This window comes from Mercenaria mercenaria, chromosome 12 (assembly GCF_021730395.1).
Source record: "Mercenaria mercenaria strain notata chromosome 12, MADL_Memer_1, whole genome shotgun sequence".
In the NCBI taxonomy this organism is placed as follows: domain Eukaryota; kingdom Metazoa; phylum Mollusca; class Bivalvia; order Venerida; family Veneridae; genus Mercenaria; species Mercenaria mercenaria.
In genome coordinates, this window is record NC_069372.1 from 57222819 (window position 1) to 57245035 (window position 22217).

At 37.1% G+C, this 22217-nt stretch overlaps 1 protein-coding gene across 2 annotated transcripts in view; it reads left to right on the forward strand.

Annotated features, from left to right (window-relative positions):
* LOC123533925 (rRNA methyltransferase 1, mitochondrial-like) overlaps window positions 1–22043 on the forward strand; it is a 29218-nt gene extending 7175 nt beyond the window's left edge. Inside the window, exons 2-9 of one of the 2 annotated variants that reach the window (XM_045315904.2) lie at window positions 5844–5973; window positions 8185–8304; window positions 8862–8926; window positions 9224–9364; window positions 10347–10449; window positions 11736–11847; window positions 14185–14316; window positions 20195–22043. In XM_045315904.2, the coding sequence (XP_045171839.2) occupies window positions 5844–5973; window positions 8185–8304; window positions 8862–8926; window positions 9224–9364; window positions 10347–10449; window positions 11736–11847; window positions 14185–14316; window positions 20195–20241 (850 nt within the window). In that variant the 3' untranslated portion in view covers window positions 20242–22043. The remainder of the gene's footprint in view (window positions 1–5843; window positions 5974–8184; window positions 8305–8861; window positions 8927–9223; window positions 9365–10346; window positions 10450–11735; window positions 11848–14184; window positions 14317–20194) is intronic. The other variant, XM_045315905.2, reaches the window with a different exon arrangement.
* Window positions 22044–22217: the final 174 nt, after the last annotated feature.

Consider the following 22217-nt stretch of genomic DNA (forward strand, 5'->3'; position numbering starts at 1 on the left):
ATGCCAGCTAATGCCACCTATTTCCACCAACTGCCACCCTTTTTTCATGGAAATAAGTGGCAAAGAGTGGCATTAGGTGGCAAATCTAGGGACGGGTAATGTTATCATATTACATTGTTTCAATTAATCTTGTCGGAGGTTTAACTGCCCTACCAGATCTACTCATATATGTTTTTTCACTTGCTTCATTATCTGACCTTTTAATTGCTTTTATCAGAGAATTGTGAAATACAGTCAAATTTTCTTGAGGCGCCGAAGGTTGTTATTTTCCACATTTTGCATGTCAACTTCAGGTATGCACTCTTTTGATTCATTGGTTGTAACAAATGCCTCCTTTTGGGCGACGATATGGTTTACCGTCGGGTGTTTTAACAGAGTATGACCTATCATGATGTTTTTGCACTACTACTGCAGGACTCCAATTTTTATTTGCTTGCGTAATTCGTGCCGAATCTCCTATTTCTAATGGGGGTAAATGCTTGGCTGTCATATCCAAATACACTTTCTCCCTTTCCCTTTTTTGCTGACAATTTCTCACGAATGACCTTGTGTGGATTTGCCGGGAAGTAATTTGACTTAGCAAATGGCAACACTGGGCCTAATTTGACGTGGAACATGATTTCCCTGGGTGAAAAACCTATTTTAAGTTTTTTAACACTATATTCTTGTATTCCTATCATTGGGTCGGTGCCTGATGCTCTGGGCCCTTTGTGAAAAGCGCTTGCAAATTTTCACGTACGCTTCCGCAAAACCATTAAACCCGAGCTGTGGTAAGGACTTGTGGTCTGGTGTGTAAAAAAACCCAGAGCTTTGCAAAGTTTGCCAAAATCATGAGATGCATAGCATGGCCCCTTATCAGATACTACATTTCTGGTATGCCAAATCTAGCAAATATGCCCCTTTAGCCCACTTATAACTGTCGAACTTCTACAGTTAGGCAGCTCTTTGACCTCAAGTAATGTGAATAATGGTCAGCGACTATCAAAAAGTCTTTGCAATTGAACTCAAAAAGGGCTGTGCCAACTACCTGCAATGGGTAAATTTTGGAACTGGGGTGTAGGCAAACGGGTTTTTTCTGGTTTGAGTCTCTGTGTTGCAAACATACAGGACATTTCAGAACGAGATCTTTAATTTTCTGGGTGATTCTAGGCCAGAAAACAATATCACTTGCTCTTCTTATTGTTTTTCTATTCCCATATGACTTGAAGAATGTAGTTTTGACAACAAGTCTGTCCCAAGGGATTTAGGGAAAACAATTTTGTGACCCTTCATGATACCCCACCCCCTCGACGGTAAGCTCATCCCTATAATTTTCCAGAAATCTAGCAGTTTGACTTGCAGTGATTTCTTTTCATCAGGCCAACCTTCAATAATGACTTGCTTCAGGACAAAAGTTGTTCGTCCCTGTCAGTATTGACCTTGATTTCTTGCAATTTTCCGGTCACTTACCGGTAAGCTTCTTTTGACCATATTAACCCTGGACTTCTACAGTTTCCGTCAGGAGGGATTCTGTATCCTTGACGGAATCTAGACAAAGTATCTGGAAAGGAATCTGAGTTCCCTGCCTAATAAGTTTACATCTATATCATACTGTAAATGTTTAAGAGCAGCCGCTGTAACCTAACAGGTGCAGCAAATAAGGGTTTCTTTCATATAGCTATCAATGGTAAGTGGTCTGTAACTACTTTAACTTTTTTCCCATACACCCCCTGGGGGAATTTCTTCAAGCCAAATACCAGTCCAAGACACTCTAACTCAATCATAGCATAGTTCATTTGGCTTGGGGTAAGACTTTTACTGGCATAACCTATAGGTCTACCTCTTGAAGGAGTGTGGCCCCAAGTCCTGACCTACTTGCATCGGTTTGCAACTGTAAGGGTTTGGCCAAGTCATAGAAAGCAAGGACAGGAGCTTGCGTTATGATATCAATCATCTGATCATAAGCTTGCTGCTGTGATTCACCCCAGAGAAATTCTACATCTTTCGCCAATAATTCTCGTAAGGGCAAAGTGACCTCAGATGGCCTAGGTGCATATCTAGCGAGATACTGACTCATGCCAAGTACCGTTTCGAGTTGTGACCTATTTTCCGGGATAGGCATTTCTCGAATTGCAGACACCTTGTCTGGATCTGGGCTAAGACCTTGTTTAGATATCACATGACCGAAATAACTAATCTGGGACTGCCCAACCTCCAGCTTATCTGGATTAAGGCGGATACCTTGTTCTAGTGACCTTTGGAGCACTGCTCTCAAATTCGCATCATGCTCCTCCCTTGTTTTGCCATATACTAAAATATCGTCTACTATGGCAGCTACCCCTGGGAGACCCTCAAATATTTCGTCTATTTTCTTTTGAAACAGATCCATGGCAGACGAAATACCCATTGGAAGCCTAATTAGTTATTCATTTGCTCTTGTGCATATTCTACAGTTTGACATATGTCAACAGCTTTCGCCAATGTTAGTTTCTCACCTACTGTCAAAAGCTTCTCTCTAATTTTGGACGACTTTACACCGAACACGATTCGATCTCTAATCAAATCTTCCTTGTAGGCTTCGCCATAAGAACAGTCATTTGCAAGTATCTTAAGTCGTGTGATGAATTGTTCCATGGTATTTTCACCTTGCACTTCATTATTAAATTTGAACCGCGCAAATACTGGGTTTGATTTCGGCTGAACGTGTTTTCAAATGCGTCGGCGGTAGCTTTTACTGATTTTTCTGATCAGCTGTCAACACTAAAGTTTTATAATTTCTCTTCCTTTTTGTCCCATCCTAGGAGCAAGTATGTGATTTGTACTGGTTCATCTTTCCCCTTTAACGGACCCTGGAATATCAATTCCGCGTGACCTCTCAAAGGTTTTGAATGTTTCCAACAAATTCGGACTGTCCCAGTCCATTGTAGGCGTCGGTACACCGGTTAAATCCATTATTTAAATCCGATACACTATATGCACTATATGCACTATATGCACAATGATTGTTAATAATCCTGACAAATGCGGATGTATTAAAATCGTTAATTTTCTGACACCATGTCTTATTGTAAAGAATGACCAACACAGTATTCTTACTATAAGTATATGTTTATTATATGAGTGCGCCTTAACAACTGCTGAAACAACATCCCAAACTGGGTGTGTATAAAATATACGCATGCGCTGTGAGTATACTACATTATCTACATAATGATACACCAACCTGATCAATTGAATTGACACTTCATTTGAACAACTTTAATAAATATTAATAGATACAGCACAAGATTTTTAAATGAATTTTAATTCTGTATTTTATTGAAGGGATTGTTGAATATGGTTAAAACATTTTAATATTTAAAAAAAACAACTTATGTCAATAATCATGTTTAATGAAATATAGTAGACATGTCACTTAAGCATGATAAAATAGGAATTTCTAACACTTCTTATTACTTTCTGTGCATCACATCCTCAAATGAAACATTTCATCTTTGCCAAAAGTTTGCCCCATGTGGTTCTGGGATGATCTGTGTATGAAAAGAATTGGAACCACTGCCTTACCCTTGCATGATCGTAAGAGGCAACTAATAGGGTCTTAACACGTGGGTTTTGCAGTAACTCTGTGATTCCAGCAGGTGTGCAAATTTTGATTCCATACCTAATGTTTTTATTTTGATGTAAATGAGATATGAAACCAAAATTTGTAGTCCAGTTTGGCGCCATATAACCTATACTGTGTTGGTGCACCGTAAAACCCAAATAAATGAATAAATAGATAAATTGCCAAAAGTTCTGCTTGTCAGTGTATAGCCTTAGCATATCTACTGCACAACAACAACAGCATCGTAACACCTTTAACATGTTTAAACAGCGACAGTAACTTCATCTATAATCAGCAGCATTTTTAACAAATATTGATCAGATGTAGTTTAGCAACTTAACTTATTATATAAAAGTCCTAGCAATATAATTCTTTCATTTAAAAACACCTAATTCACTAATTGATTACCTGATTACTAGAAAATCTTTAGAGGACAGGCTAGGTGTCTGGTTACCATACAGCTAGACACTTCCATTGAAATAAAGTTTTAGGTCTAAAGTAGGCAGATACTAAAATGACTGATATCTCAATTTTAGAATATCAAAAAATTAGGTGGTTGTGCGCAGACAGGTCAACGCTATGGAATATCTTCCAAACTGACAGCTAAAATATGAATATGGACACCTAATACGGCTTGTTTACATTTGTATAAATGCGAAAAATCTTCTTGAAAATGTCACCAAAATTTCAAGTATAGGTCCGCAATGAAACTGAAAGCAGCAGCTGGCTTACATAAAACATGAAAATGCCACTTTAACTGGAAAAAACTGAGGACTTTTTCTTCCATCCTAGCATGGAAGTGCTGCTTGATTACCTTTTTAGTACTTTTACACCTAAAGATATCGGCTTTTCCAAATCCTAATCTAAGATATCACTGTCATAGAAGTACAAAGTCTGGCTGTCTACAATTATGGATTCACAGGTGTATGAATATGGACTTCCATATTTCTGGACAAAGCCTAGGGGTTTCCCTAGGATTATAAAAATCAAAAGAGAATCGACTACTTATTCATTCACTTCCAAAGTTGCCATTTATCAATACTTTTGAAGTGAAATTTGATTATTGTTCAGTCATGACAGAATGTTATACCTGAGCTAGGGGCCTCCATGGCTGTGGATTTTAAACCTTGTTTCGGGTTTAGAATTCTTACAGGTGAGTAAGCCATCCAGCAGGTTGATGGAAGGTTGGTTGTTCTAACCTAGGTGCCCATCTGCTCCTGATGTAACGCCTTGAGGGGCACCTCTTCCTCAACCAAGAAAAGCTTGAAAGTTGCCATATGAACTATAATTGTCATGATGTGAAGTTAAATATAACAAAAACAAAATGTACTTGAGTCACCATCTTCAAGATCTTAAAGACTTGGTTGATAATGAACAAGGTTCAAAAATATCTTGTCATCCAGTGGTACAAATACATGGCAATGACCATTTAGTTGTAGTTGGACATATTTAGTACAAAAATGTAAGTGTACATTGTAAAAATATCTATCAGCATCCAGGCAACCACAAGGAAGTATTCAATCAAAGCATGCCCTGTATAAAAAAATGAATTAAAATATTTATTTACATTGAGTGCTAATAATGAAATTTGAACTTACAAGTTACAACCAAGAAAAGCTTGAAAGTTGCGGTATGAGCTATGATTGCGAAGTTAAATCCAACAGAAAGCTTTCAAATGGGAATAAACTTTTTTATATACATTAGTCTGTAATCCTAGTAAAAGGCACATGGTTTTTCAAAAATATTGCAACTTCTGTAATCCTAGACCCAGGTCTGCAATCCTAGACACTTCCAAATAGAAAATGGCATCCCCTTATATAAGTCCTAGCTAATAGCTGTATTCCAGAAACTTGGATGTTTTAAACAGATTAAGAAAAGGCTTCAAAAACTGTGTTTAAATCAAAGAAGTTTTTTTATTATGTTCTGGTAAGATATAATGCACTGTGCCTTTGTAATTTTTAGACTATATTATAGATCAAAGGTTTGACAAGTGTAGGATCTGTTACAGGGCAGTTATGAAAATCTACGATTGTTAAAATTACAAATATAAATAAAAATCTATCATTCAGTTTATAATAAGATATTTTGCCTTCTACCTGTGCTACAAATGTGCAGTATTTTTACAAATAAATTTTACTTTTTTGAGACTGAGAGTTTGTATGTGCCAAAATCTTTCAAACTACAGTCAGTAAACAGGTATAGAAAAGGCAGCTAGATATTCATAAAACCTGTCAAAATGAAATAGTAAGATTTATTTCAGCAGTCGAAAGAAAGATGTAGGCAGACAATATCCACTACCTGACGTGAATGGAGAGGTGTTGTTTGGCATTCATCCAGTACAGGCAGCACTGTATGCTGGGAAAAGACAGGCTTATACAGCTTTCTTCAAGGTACACAAAAATTGTTAACTGTATATGCTTGCTCATAACTCTGAACATAAGTCATTTCACCACAGATTATGTTATTAATAACTATTTTGTTATTGTTTGGTCCCTGTAAGTAGGTCAGCAGCTCCAGTAAGTAGGTCAGTATGATATCTTGGCTATAGTTTAGTATTTATATAAGTAAATAGTATTTTTATGCCCCCAAAGGTAGGCATATTAGTTTTCAACTGTCCGTCCGTTCCTTAGTTAGTTCATTTGTTCGTCACAACGTTAACTTTTTGCATGAAGGCACTTTACTCGCAAACCACGGCACCCAGGACCTTCAAACTTCACGTGCTGATAGTACTTATTGAGTACACCACCCCTACTGACTTTGGGGTCACCAGGTCAAAGGTCAAGGTCACAGGGGCTAACGTTAACTTTTTGCATGAAGGCTTTTTACTCGCGAACCACTGCACCCAGGACCTTCAACCTTCACCTGCTGATAGTACTTATTAAGTACATCACCCCTACCGACTTTGGTGTCACCAGGTCAAAGGTCAAGGTCACAGGGGCCAACGTTAACTTTTTGCATGAAGGCACTTTACTCGCAAACCACTGCACCAAGGACCTTCAAACTTCACATGCTGATAGTACTTATTGAGTACACCACCCCTACTGAATTTGGGGTCACCAGGTCAAAGGTCAAGGTCACAGGGGCCAACGTTAACTTTTTGCATGAAGGCACTTTACCCGCGAACCACTTCACTCAGGACCTTCAACCTTCACGTGCTGATAGTACTTAATGAGTACACCACCCCTACTGACTTTGGGGTCACCAGGTCAAAGGTCAAGGTCACAGGAGCCAACGTTAACTTTTTGCATGAAGGCATTTTACTCGCGAACCACTGCACCCAGGACCTTCAAACTTCACATGCTGATAGTACTTACTGAGTACACCACCCCTACTGACTTTAGGGTCACAAGGTCAAAGGTCAAGGTGCTGCAGGGGCATTTGTCACCATTAGTGACTGCTCTTGTTCATATTAAATAGAGAACAACAACAGGCTTGTAGGGTACGTGTAAGTAAGACCATCCTTACCCAACCCGTACAAAATCTACTTTTTTCCTAAATTTTTATGCATTGAAAGGCTTAATGTTTATAGATTGAGCCATTTGGATAGTTTTTACCATCTTTCTTGAAACTAGTAAATATCACTGAATGTTGGAACACTTTAAAATGCCGGCATTTTTAGCTGGACTATTCTACTCACCCTGGCGTCGGGGTCTGCGTCGGGGTCACACCTTGGTTAAGTTTTTTCATGCAAGTACATACAGCCATCAATTAAAGGCATATAGCTTTGAAACTTATTTTTTCTTTTTCTAGGTCAATTACCAACCTCTGACATGTATTTTGAGCAAATTATGTGCCCTTTTGGACTTAGAAAATTCTGGTTAAAGTTTTACATGCAAGTTACTATCTCCAAAACTAATGCAGATATTGAATTGAAACTTCACATGTGTCTTCAGGGTTATAAAACTAGTTGATAGCACCAAGTCCCATAACTCTGACCTTCATTTTGGCCAAATTATGCCTCCTTTTGGACTTAGAAAATTCTGGTTAAAGTTTTGCGTGCAAGTACATACAGCTATTACTAAAAGGCATATAGATTTGAAACTTACTTTTTCTTTTTCTAGATCAATTACCAACCTAACTGGGTAAAGTCCCATAACTCTGACATGTATTTTGAGCAAATTATGTCCCCTTTTGGACTTAGAAAATCCTGGTTAAAGTTTTGCGTGCAAGTACATACAGCTATTGCTAAAAGGCATATAGATTTGAAACTTATTTTTTCTTTTTCTAGATCAATTACCAACCTCACTGGGTCAAGTCCCATAACTCTGACATGTATTTTGGGCAAATTATGTCCCCTTTTGGACTTAGAAAATTCTGGTTAAAGTTTTACATGCAAGTTACTATCTCCAAAACTAATGCAGATATTGAATTGAAACTTCACATGTTTCTTAGGGTTTATATAACTAGTTGATAGCAGCAAGTCCCATAACTCTGATATGCATTTTGGTCAAATTATGTCCCCTTTTGAACTTAAAACTCTTGATATTTAACCTTTTAGGGTAATATTTTCCTGCTTCTGGGACAATATTTCAAATAGTCGAGCTTGGCTGTCTTACGGACAGCCAAGCTCAGACTCTTATGGACTCTTGTTCTGTTTACAGACAGGTGTGCATAATGATAGATTGGACAGATTACGAGAACAATGTGTACAGCAAAATTTGGATATACTTGATGTAACTGGACCGGTAATAGATAGTTTATCAGGAAATCACCCTCACCAGGTAACTTTTTTTTCTGGCGTATATTGCTCAGCATTGCGGTGCTCTTGTTTTCTCTTTGTTTTGTTTCTCCGGCCCCATACCTTCTTCCATCCACCATCAAACATTGCAAACTCAAAAATAACTACCCATTCAGAATGTGCTGTTGTGAAAACTTTGGTGGTGAGGTTTGTTGTCTGCTGATAACTCTTGTTATTGGTTAATTTGACACTTGTTATTGAACAGAAACTGATGGAAAAATAAGTTACTATTTACAGGAACATAATTAGAATATTTACAAGAATTCCAAGGTCTACAGCCTTTGAAATGCATAAAAATGACCTAACTGAAATTGTATGTTATTACATATTTAGCTATGCTTAAGTTCTAGCAGCAGTGTCTGCCTTTGGTTTTTCTGTAATGGCAAATGGTTAAAATTTGTATCAGTATAACTTAATATGTAGAATGGTCCATTTTGAAACCAAAAAATATATCTTTATAGAAATCTTTTAGAATTACAGTATTATTAGTAGAGCAAAATGCAACAAGCATATAGATGCATTCTTTGGTTTATTTTTCAGGGTGTTTGTTTAGATGTATCACCATATGAGCATAGCAGTATATCTATAGACAGTGATATAGTAAGGTAAAGAACTACATTTACACAATAGTCACCTCTATACATGTGGCCTGTCCTAGTACCTATTGTGCATTTTACAATGTACCATTAAAATTTCCATTCATTTTATGTTAAGAAGTAAAAATTCACAAATTTATACTCCCACAAAAATAGCCATTTTAATCTAATCCATAAAAACTTGTGCCAGTGAAATTAATTGATTTCAAGGTACACGAGACCAAAGATTAAAACCCTCAGATACTAAGGCTTTCATTAGTTGGATATTATTTTTCAAACAGCTCTAAGTCTTGTTCTTTGTTTCAGTGAAAGACTATTTAACAGTAATGGAGAACCACAGGTGTGGGTGCTACCATATCGTGTCAAGGACACAATGAATATGGGTGCTGTTCTTAGATCATCATTATATTTTGGTGTTAACAAGGTGCTTGTACCTGCTCATTACAGGTGAGGCTATTTTTAGATATCTTGGTATTTTTGGTTTTCGCTGTTCACAGGGTGCTAGTACCTGCTCTTTCGAAGTACCTGACCTAAAATAATTTGTCCTCTGCCAACTTGTAAGAATTCCAGGGACACAACAGTATGATAGATTAGTATTAAAAAACTTCCTGTTTAATCCACCTAAATGTTTAACCTATGCCTTGCTAAATTTCTAAAATGGATTGGTCCATTATTCAATTTCAGCAGTACCATTTATTGTTTGAAGGGGAGTTCACTGAAAACTGACCGACTGAATAGCAAACACTGCAGACCATGATCAGCCTGCATGGACATGCAGGCAAATCATGGTTTTTACTGGTCGCAAAGGCAGACTCACTTGCAGACAGCAGGCTAAAGGTTAAAAGTTGTTGAAAATCTCAAATTGCTTTCTAGTGGTCACTAAAAAAAAATACATAGTGAGCTTAAGACATAGGTTTTGCAAGTATATTTTGACTTTGTGTGGCTAAGTTGTGTTAAAATTGCAATGTTTTAAGTTGTGACATCTAGGGCATTCAACGATACAAACAAAGAAATTCTACACATACCCATTCATATAACCTTTCATATGTTAATATGGAATCTAATTAAAAAATAATGTATACCGGTGCTTTTTAGTTGAATTAAATCACTGTTTGTAGTTCACATGTGAAGGAATTATATCATGAGGGCTCAGACATATTCTTCCCATATCAACACATTAGCAAAAATTAATATCTATATCTTTAAGATAATTATCAAGTATTTGCCTGATTTGTATTTTTTTTCCAGTGCGCCACTATCATTTTGGTGCTGTGACTTAACAATTTTTAGGTACAAAGAGTGTATGTGTTGCATAATGACACACAGTTGGAAATAAATCAGGCCGTGTTAGAATCCGTGTTAAGAGACTGTGCTATGTTTAACTTGTGTGATTTTTTACAATTTTATATACGGTACATTTTTATTTCAGTTCAGCATTGAACCCTGTAGTGAGTAAGGCAAGTGCAGGTGCACTAGAGGTAATGGATATACAATCACTGAAGTATGAATCTACATTGAAGAAGTGTCTTCTGGTAGGTATCAGTACTAAAACAAATTCAATATTTTAACTGAACTTTGAAGTGTGTATAAATGAGCAAAAGACATATGCTATTCCTTTGCTTAAATGAATTCATGCTGAATTTAACCCTTACCCTGCTAAATTTCTAGAATGAACTTGTCCACCTTTCAATATGGACAGTACCATTATCCGTTGAAAGGGGTGCTTTCCGAAATAGTACTGACTGAATGGCGAACAGTGCAGATCATGATCAGACTGCACGGATGTGCAGGCTGATCATGATCTACACTGGTCGCTAAGGCAGAATCAGTCATGTTCAGCATGATAAGGATAAGGGACACATTTAGTAACTTTAAATTGGGTAAATTGAATTCACGACTTTTTTACTTTGCCACTAATGATAGAAAGTAGCCATATTTTCTTTGATAATAAAACCTGTAGGAAGACCTTTTGGAAGTATAGAGCTCAGCCAAGCAAAAGTGATAGCAGATCCATTTGATTAAGTTCATGAGAGTTACTAAAAAATGCAACACCCCTTGAGCACCCACTGAAGAAGAATTCATTTACCCATTTAAACATTGAATTAACTCCTTGATCCCAGAGGACCACACAGTATAAAAACACTTGGTCCAAATAAAAAACAAATCTACAGCAGCCACAAAGCACTTGAAGACTGCTGTTGTGTTTTTGTGTTTGCTAATAGATCTGTAAGAAGAAATCATAGAACACAACCAAGCAAAGATCATAGCAGTCTGGTTTTGGTTGAGTCTGTTCACGAGAGGTAATCAAATGTGCAGAACTCTGTTATAGGAAAGCAGGTTAAAGTTCTAGGAGACCGGATGATATTCCCAGTAGTAACTGATATCTAGACTAGCGTTCAGTGCTTGTTGATTACTTTAACTTGTACCGTTGCAAGAAATTTCATCTTAGCAAGGAACTGTTTCAAGCAGTTTCAGCCTAGCCTGGATGCTGGGGAGGTAACATTTTAAGCAGCCTGGATGCTGGGGAGGTAGCATTTTAAGCAGCCTGGATGCTGCGGAGGTAAAATTTTAAGCAGCCTGGATGCTGGGGAGGTAACATTTTAAGCAGCCTGGATGCTGGGGAGTTAAATATGAAGATTGCCTTGTGCAGGGCTGGAAATAAATCGTTTAATTTTTTTTCCAAGTGGGGGCTTCCGCAGATTTCACACTTTAAATCAGAAACATTCAAATGATGTTTTGAATTAGCAAATCATTTTATATGCAAATAAAGCTATAGCTAATTGAACCCTAGCCTACAGTAACATGTTACTTATTTCAGAGATGGAAAGATGAAGGGGGAACAGTAGTGGGGTCAACCAGTGATGAAAGTCATGAAAAAGCGTTACATTTACAGAAATACACTGCAGATAGACCTACCTTGCTTATCATAGGTTAGACTACAGTTGCTTGACCATTCAACTGTTAAAACTGAAGTTGCTCGGCTCTTTATTCAGCTGTTAAGACTGCAGTTGCTTGTCTGAATTCAGCCGTAAAGACTGCAATTGCTCTTTCTATTCAGCTGTAAGGACTGCAGTTGCTCGTCTCTATTCAGCTGTAAAGACTGTAGTTCCTTGGAACTTTACTCACCTGTTAAGACTGAAGTTGCTTGTCTCTGTTCAGCTGTAAAGTCTGCAAATGCTTGTCTCTATTCAGCTGTAAAGACTGCAGCTGCTCATCTCTATTCAGCTGTAAAGACAGCAGTTCCTTGTCTCTATTCAGCTGTAAAGACTGTAATTGCTTGTCATTTAGCTGTTAAGACTGCAGTTGCTTGTCATTCAGCTGTAAAGACTGCAGTTGCTTGTCTCTATTCAGTTGTTAAGACTGAAGTTGCTCGTCTCTATTCAACTGTTAAGACTGAAGTTGCTCGTCTCTATTCAGCTGTAAAGACTAAAGTTGCTCGTCTATATTCAGCTGTTAAGACTGAAGTTGCTCGTCTCTATTCAGCTGTAAAGACTGCAGTTGCTTGTCATTCAGCTGTAAGGAGTGCAGTTGCTCATCTCTTTTCAGCTGTGAAGACTGAAGTTGCTCATCTCTATTCAACTGTAAAGACTGCAGTTGCTTGTCTCTATTCAATTGTTAAGACTGAAGTTGCTCGTCTCTATTCAACTGTAAAGACTGCAGTTGCTTGTCATTCAGCTGTAAAGACTGCAGTTCCTTGGAACTTTACTCAGCTGAAAAGACTGCAGTTGCTTGGCTCTTTTTTCTCTTTAGCAAATGACAATTTCTACATCGTATATAATTGTAAAAGCAGATCTAAATTCAAAGTTTTTATATATTTAGTCAAGAAAAATAAGTTTGATGAGGATTTTCAACATTTTATTTTAAAGTTAATATCTAATGATGAAATATTTTATTGAAAGATGTGCATAGTATATTTGTAAGGTAAATCATCAAGATTAGGGAATCCTGTTGTGTTACTAGGAAAACCTAGCACAGGTTATATACGATGTAGATTTTTTATCAACAACGTCCTGGTTTGACTGACATTAGCATATGTGCTTGATCAAAGAGTGCAGTTAGTTAAGCCTTTACAAATGAATTGTGTTATTATTAGGAATGAAGAATTTCTTTAAACAGAGGAACCCTTGTAAACTTAAATGAAATAAGGATGAACTTTTTATGCACCCGAATGGAGGCATATAGTTTTTGAACCGTCCGTCTGTCGGTCTGTCAGTCTGTCGGTCTGTCAGTCTGTCGGTCTGTCGGTCTGTCCGCAATTTTCGTGTCCGGTCCATATCTTTGTCATCGATGGATGGATTTTCAAATAACTTGGCATGAATGTGTACCACAGTAAGACGACGTGCAGTGCGCAAGACCAAGGTCCGTAGCTCAAAGGTCAAGGTCACACTTAGACGTTAAAGGATAGTGCATTGATGGGCGTGTCCGGTCCAAATCTTTGTCATCGATGGATGGATTTTCAAATAACTTGGCATGAATGTGTACCACAGTAAGACGATGTGCAGTGCGCAAGACCCAGGTCCGTAGCTCAAAGGTCAAGGTCACACTTAGACGTTAAAGGATAGTGCATTGATGGGCGTGTCCGGTCCATATCTTTGTCATCGATGGATGGATTTTCAAATAACTTGGCATAAATGTGTACCACAGTAAGACGACCTGTCATGTGCAAGACCCAGGTTCGTAGCTCAAAGGTCAAGGTCACATGTAGATGTTAAAGGATAGTGCATTGATGGGCGTGTCCGGTCCATATCTTTGTCATTGATGGATGGATTTTCAAATAACTTGGCATGAATGTGTGCCACAGTAAGACGACATGTCACACGCAAGACCCAGGTCCGTAGCTCAAAGGTCAAGGTCACACTTAGACGTTAGATATCATTTTTCATGATAGTGCATTGATGGGCGTGTCCGGTCCATATCTTTGTCATTCATGCATGGATTTTAAAATAACTATACATGAATGTGTGACACAGTAAGACGATGTGTCACGCGCAAGACCCAGCTCCGTAGGTCAAAGGTCCTAAACTCTAACATTGGCCATAACTATTCATTCAAAGTGCCATCGGGGGCATGTGTCATCCTACGGAGACAGCTCTTGTTTTTACCACAATTGTTTTCAGGTTGGAGGGCCTTCTTATTCTCAGTTGTTAAGCTTTCAGGGTTTCAGGCATTCAGTTCAGTATTTCTGGTTCGGTTTTCAGGGTTGGCAGTTTTTAGATTCTTATTGTGGGGATCTAAGTAAACAGTAACTATACTATTCATATTTTCAGGTAGTGAAGCTGTAGGAATCGATGAGAAGATAACAGGCTATTGTGATGTTTTACTTTGTGTTCAAAATTATCAGACATACCAGGAATCAGACAGTTTTTGTGTTGACTCATTGAACGTCTCTGTAGCAACAGGTATTGTTATTGATCACATGATTATAATATACCAGTATGTCGTTCTAGCTGATGCATTATTATTTTGACTGGTCTGTAATGACAGGGACCAGGCAATACAGGACTTTTTCTCATTATGCCCAGTATATTAAAGGGAATTCCTATAGCTTTTTGTGCAGCTGACACTATGGAAAATTGAAGTGAAGTCAACATTTGTTGAAACATGTGACGGACAATCTTAAATATGAGGAATCTTGAATAAAATAACAATTTGCAATAAGTTTTATCAGTAATCAAATGTTGATACTGATTTCTGTTGTACTGACATGTATCATGCCTGACATCATCATGCAACTTACTGTTTGTGGCTGTGTTTTGACAGCACATTTTAGTACAAAGACAGTATTGTTCATATAATGTTAGACAGTTAACTTTGTTTTGATAAGACAATATCACTTTTCATATCATTTAGTATTCAGTTATAGAAAAAATTAAGATTTTTTAAACTTTTTATGCCCCCGGCATCTACTGATGCGGGAGGCATATAGTGATTGTCCTGTCTGTCCATTCTTCCGTCCGTACGAGGTTAAACAAATTGGACTGTTTCGTCTAGCATCAATACCCCTTACTAGAATGACTTTATACTAATGCAGATGTAAACTGTGACCATTCCTCATCTTCAGACATCACCTGACCTCAGTTTGACCTTGACCTTGAACTTGAAATCGTTTTGGACTTAGGTTGCTTTGTATCGACAAGGATGCCACCGGGGGCATCAAGCGTTTATTGAACGCAGCTTCTTGTTTTAACTTGCATGAGATATAATCAATTTGGTCAGCTTCGCGCCATTTTTCGTCCGAACAGATGTTGTATTCAAGCAGTCTTAACATACAATTTAGCCTGGTGACTCATACATTTTTGGCCATTTCTGTGTTCACAATACAATTATCTGTACACAAGGAAAACAGGAAAAAATTCTATGAAACAGTTTTTTATGCCCCGGAAGGGAGGCATATTAGTTTTCAACTGTCCATCCGTCCGTTCGTTAGTTAGTTAGTTAGTTTGTTCGTCACAACGTTAACTTTTTGCATGAAGGCACTTTACTCGCGAACCACTGTATCCAGGACCTTCAAACTTCACATGCTGATAGTACTTATTGAGTATACCACCCCTACTGACTTTGGGATCACCAGGTCAAAGGTCAAGGTCACAGGGGCCAACGTTAACTTTTTGCATGAAGGCCTTTTACTTGCGGACCACTGCACCCAGGACCGTCAAACTTCACATGCTGATAGTACTTATTGAGTATACCACCCCTGCTGACTTTGGGGTCACCAGGTCAAAGGTCAAGGTCACAGGGGCCAACGTTAACTTTTTGCATGAAGGCCTTTTACTTGCGGACCACTGCACCCAGGACCGTCAAACTTCACATGCTGATAGTACTTATTGAGTACACCATCCCTACTGACATTGGGGTCACCAGGTCAAAGGTCAAGGTCACAGGGGCCAACGTTAACTTTTTGCATGAAGGCACTTTACTCGCGAACCACTGCACCCAGGACCTTCAGACTTCACGTGCTGATAGTACTTATTGAGAACACCACCCCTACTGATTTTGGGGTTACCAGGTCAAAGGTCAAGGTCTCAGGGGCCAACGTTAACTTTTTGCATGAAGGCACTTTACTCGCGAACCACTGCACCCAGGCCCTTCAAACTTCACCTGCTGATAGTTCTTATTGAGTATACTACCCCTACTGATTTTGGGGTTACCAGGTCAAAGGTCAAGGTCTCAGGGGCCAACGTTAACTTTTTGCATGAAGGCACTTTACTCGCGAACCACTGCACCCAGGACCTTCAAACTTCACATGCTGATAGTACTTATTGAGTACACCATCCCTACTGACTTTGGGGTCACCAGGTCAAAGGTCAAAGTCACAGGGGCTAACATTAACTTTTTGCATGAAGGCACTTTACTCGCGAACCACTTCACCCAAGACCTTCAAACTTCACATGCTGATAGTATTTTATGAGTTCACCAATCCTACTGACTGGGGTCCAGGTCAAAGGTCAAGGTCACAGGGGCCAACGTTAACTTTCTGCATGAAGGCACTTTTCATGCGAGCTACTTCTTCCAGGACCTTCAAACTTCATATGCTGATAGTATTTATTGAGTACACCACCCCTACTGACTTCGGGGTCACAAGGTCAAAGGATAAGGTGCTGCGGGGGGCATTTGTCACCATTAGTGACAGCTCTTGTTCAAAATTAAAAAAAAAAAACCTCTTTACTATGAGTATGTTTCATTGTAAAAAGCTCACAAAAGTGAATATGAAACAAGATTTTTTTTTCATTTGTACCCATTATTGTAATGCTGTAGTATTACAAATATGTCTATGATATCAAATAAGTCTATAATAAAATATGTAAAAAGAATAAACCTTATTGTGCTGTCTTGATGCATATTTTTGTTGGTATTTATAAAAATAAAAAGAGCAGAAAATAATGACAATGTGCAGAAAATAATGACAATGTTGAAAAACAGCTAGCAGTTACAGCAACAGTGGGTGTGTTCAAAACAATTTTTCACAAACACAAGCCTGGTGATCCATTGTTTTTATTTGTTCATTGTTTTCAGCACAAATTTCCTATCATATATGTGAATTTGAAAAAATCTATGAAAGGAAACAAACTATAGGAATTCTCTTTAAAGCCTGACAGATCAATTTTATAGCACCACTTAAATGTATAAGATATAAATAGTTTTTTTTTCCTGTCCAGCCCATAACTTTGTCATACAAAACAGGATTTAAATATTAGTTGATAAAAATATTCTCCTGGATGAAACAACATGTCATGCACAAAACCTGGACTCTAAGCTCAAAGGTCAAGGTCACACTTGGAGGTCAAAGGGCAACGGAGCTTTTTTCCTCTCTGGTCTGTAACTCAACAATCTTTAAAGAGATTAAGATATTACTTGGCATAAATGTACCCCATAATAAGACAATGTGTCATGTATAAATCCAGATCCATAGGTCAAAGGTCGAGGTCACACTTTAGGTCAAAGGCCAACAGGGCTTTTTTCCTGTACTGTCTCTAACTCAACAATCCTTAAAGGGATTTTAATAGAACTTGGAACAAATGTACCCCATAATAAGATGACATGTCATGCGCAACACCCAGACACATAGCTGAAAGGTCAAAGTCTCTTGGTCAGACTCTTGGAGGTCAAATGTAAATGTTTTTTTTCCTGTATGGTCAATAACTCTGTCATCCATTAAGGGATTTTAATATTACTTGGCACACGTTTCCCATAATGAGATGTGACATGCAACACTCTTAACCCTATCTCAAAGGTCAAGGTCACACCTGAAGGTCAAAAGTCAACATTGATCTTTTCCAGTCTAGTCTGTTAAGTATTTTTATAAAAGCTCATGTGTTATATGGACCTAATTAAAAAAAAGTGTTGGTGTATTTTTTTTTTCAACATTACTTCCCTTTTCATATGATGATTTCTTACATTTTTAGCTTGACTATACGAAGTATAAGGAGAGCTATCTTACTTGCCCCGGCGCCGGCATCGGCGTCTTTCCGCGTCCCCAACTTGGTTAAAGTTTTGTAGCACTTTCTCTTTTTTCAACTTATCTCTGTAATTACTTGATGGATTTGATTCAAACTTGAAATATTTATTCGTCATCCTCATCCACATCATCTGACACAAGGGCCATAACTCTGGCACCAATATTTCAAGAATTATCCCCCCTTTTCACTTAGATTTTCAGGTTAAAGTTTTGATGCACTTTCACTCTATCTCTGTTATTACTGAATGGATTTAATTTAAACTTAAAATAGTTGTTCAACATCATCACCCACATCATATGACACAAGGTGCATAACTCTGGCACCATTTTTTCATGAATTACACCCCCATTTTACTTAGAATTTCAGGTTAAAGTTTTGGTGCACTTTCAATCTACCTCAGTTATTACTGAATGGATTTGATTCAAACTTAAAATAGTTGTTCAGCATCATCACCCACATCATATGACACAAGATGCATAATTCTGGCACAATTTTTCATGAATTATTCCCCTTTTTACTTAGAATTTCAGGTTAAAGTTTTATGCACTTTCACTCTATCTCTGTTATTTCTGAATGGATCTGATTCAAACTTAAACAATTGTTCAACATCATTACCCTTATCATATGACACAAGGTGCATAACTCTGGGACCAATTTTTCATGAATTATTTCCCCTTTTTACTTAGAATTTTAGGTTAAAGTTTTGATGCACTTTCACTCTGTCTCTGTTATTACTGAATAGATTTGATTCAAACTTAAAATGGTTGTTCAACATCATTACCCACACCATATGACACAAGGTGCATAACTCTGGCACCAATTTTTCATTTATTATTCCCCCTTTTTACTTAGAATTTTAGGCTAAAGTTTTGATGCACTTTCACTCTGTCTCTATTATTACTGAATGGATTTGATTCAAACTTAAAACAGTTGTTCAACATCATCACCCACACTATATGACACAAGCTGCAAAACTCTGGCACCAATATTTAATGAATTATGCCCCTTTTTGCTTAGGATATACTTATATAGTGTTTTGATACATTTTATCTTTACCTCTCTTATTACTTTAAGTTGATATTTTTGATATAGACTCAGGCTATTGTGCAATATCTTCATCCACAATTGGAGTCATCAAACACTCCAGTGACAGCTCTAGTTTCCTCAGATGTGCCCAGTTTCACTATCCAGCATCGAAATAGTCAAGCGTGCTGTCTCCTGTGACAGTTCTTGTTTCTCATATTTTCCCCACCAATTTCAAAATGAAATGTTATCGAAATTGAAATTAGATACTTTTTATATTTATAGATGTTATAAGCAGTCAACAGCTGGGGATTTTTATATATGCAAAGTTTAATCCAAATGTTGTGTTATAACATATTGTATATATACTACAGTACATCATTGACAGATATCAGATCATTATGTTATACTGCAGTAGAGAAAATCAGTTGTCTTCCTGTAGGGGACTTTGTATTGCATGCCAATACTTCATTTACTTGTTTCATCAAGATGCATTCAGTTTCAAACATTTAAAATGAGATCTTGTAAAAAGATGTCAAGAACTGTGCATTTCCACAATAGCTCAATATTAAAAATATCCTTGTATGCATGTCCTTCTTTCGTAGGCCTACAGCAGTAGATCAGTAGGACAGACCTTAGATCTATTGCATGGCCATTGTGAAAACACATTTATTTTATGCTAACTGATGAAAAACTGTGTTTTATCAGTGAGATATAATCCATATCACTCACTGCATATCACTCACTGTAAATGATATGGCTTTACCGATCTACTTGTACATTGTGTATAAAGTTTAGATTATTTGCTTAAAACAGAATGAAAATTGTAGTGACCCGTTATATAGAATATCTCACTTCAAAGTGAGAAAACTTTCACATTTTCACTTGCAGTACGTGCACATGAAAATATTTGAAATTTTCTCACTTCTCAGTGAGATATATTCCATATTCACTCAAAACAACCAAATATCCGCTATGTTTTTAACATTATGGTATTGTTCATCTATGAGATTATTTTACAGCAGTTATGTAAATGTTAAAGATCTATGTCTGCCCTAACATCATTGGGAAGTTAACAAACAGCTTCAGTGTGACTTGTTTTGTAGAAATTTCAAAAATTGCTCAGTGTGCAGATTGTCTCAAGGAAATGTTTTTAAGGACGTTTAAGCCAAGTGTTTGTCGGATTCACCATAAATGGAGTGGACTTAAAAAAGATTGAGATTCCGAGTTTCAGTTGTATAATATAAGTATGTATATATAGCATTATATTAAAACTATAGGTACTTTTCTATTTCAGGGGTACTTCTTCATAACATTATGATGAATCGAAGTAGAAACTGCTAATATCACATTAGAGCCTAGACAGTGGAAGGCAAAATGATGGTCAGTCAAAAGTCAAAGTAATGTCTTCAGAAAGAACAGCATCATACTCAGAGTTTACCTCAGTTCATGCTGAATGCAGAATTGCCAAACAGACAGATAATTCAAACATCTGAAGCAGACAAAATGTTTATGTATTGTAGCTGTAGAATACAGACAAGCCAGGTTGAGACCAGTGCTGTACAATACAGTATTAATCATATAATGATAGACCGTGTCAATATGAAAGTCAAACTGTTCGTTTTTGTTGCTGTAGAATAGAAGCCTAAACCAGAAGACTGGGAAGTACTTCAGGGCTTTATGGGCTTCTGTGGCAGTCCTTGCGGAGAAGTTAAGTTTGCTGATATCGAATCACTTGTCCCTAACCACTGTGGGTTCAAAGCTTTGCTTAGGGTGTAGAATTTTTCCATAAGAGAAAGCCATCTACTGTGAAATCATTTTTATTCGCGTAGGACGAATTTTTCGCGTATTTCGCGCTAGGACTGATGCGCGAATTTAAGACCTTGCTATTATTATTTTTTGATTATATTTTCCCTTTCTAAAATTGAAAATGCGCGAATTTAAGCCTGCGCGAAACAGTCCTTCTTCACGTTTGCGCGAAATTTCATGCCAGCGAATTTAAATGATCTCACAGTATCTGGCTAACAGAAAGTCTGTGTTTCTAACCACCCACCTGTGATGAAATAATGCCCAGAGGGCACCTGGCATCTTCCTCCGACCTTCATGGTGAAAAGTGGCCATATGATCTATAACTGTTGATTCAGTCTCATATTTATACATTGTACATGGTTTTTACATGTAACAATTTTTTTTTGGTGTTTTTTTTGTTATTTATTATTATTGGCTGCATGAAGCTCATTTAGTATAACAAAATTGTGTATTGGTGAATAACACAAAATAATAAATTCAAGACTTGTGCAAACCTTTAATAAAAAATCTTGTTATACATGTATATATAGCATACAAATTGCATAAGAATAGTTTGAATAAGCAATAAGATCAAAAAGCCTTGATGAAACTCGAGTTAATTCAGTAACTTTATTAAAGTTTCTTTTTTGAGACACAAATAGAGATACTTACATTACATGCATATATTTACAGCATATTTTAGCCTTACTGCCTACAAGGAAAAAGATGGGTTGTAAAACAAAAATACAAGCTTCTTTTAAATCCACTAAGTTTTTAATACCCTGCTGAGACTTCCGACAGATAATACTACTTATATGAATAAATCTGAGGCTGTAAGGATCTTACATGCTTGCTTGTGTAACACAGGGTTATCCCTACCAAGGTACATGGTGGAATGAGAAACAGAGCTTACGTAAAAGAAGTTTATAATCCATGCGGTCCAAAGGATTTGGAAAACAATCCTTTTTCTTGCCAATATTGTGTTAAATATAGATTGCGATAGCGAGTGGATTAGGACTGCATGGGCATTATGCTTATACATGTAGTTTATGATGTTATAATATGGCTATTATCAGGGTACTTAAATTCACACTAGTTTAGACAAAGTTCATTCCCAAGGGAAAGACAGGAATACTATTCCTGGCATGTGATCAAACTATATTATAATATCCCTGCTAGGTTGGCAAGAAATGCCTGAACATATGCTGAGGTAGTGTTTTCTGCCATTATTCTCAGTTACTGCAGTGAATTTAGTTTTTCACGACTGCTTCCCTAATTTTGCAAGTATCAAATGTAAAATGAAACAGTATAATTGTATTGTATTGTATTGAAATAAATAAAACTGTCTTGTAAAACAATTTTTGTTAATTTGTTCCTGAAAGTTGGCAATATCTGCTTTTAAAAAGCAGTAATATTTGTTTATGACTGTTTTTTTTTTGTGAATTTTGTTGTTGCATCAATTAAAAAAAACAGTAAAATAAGCAAAGTTTGTGTACATTTCATCTTTAAAATTTACGAATTCATGTCCCCAT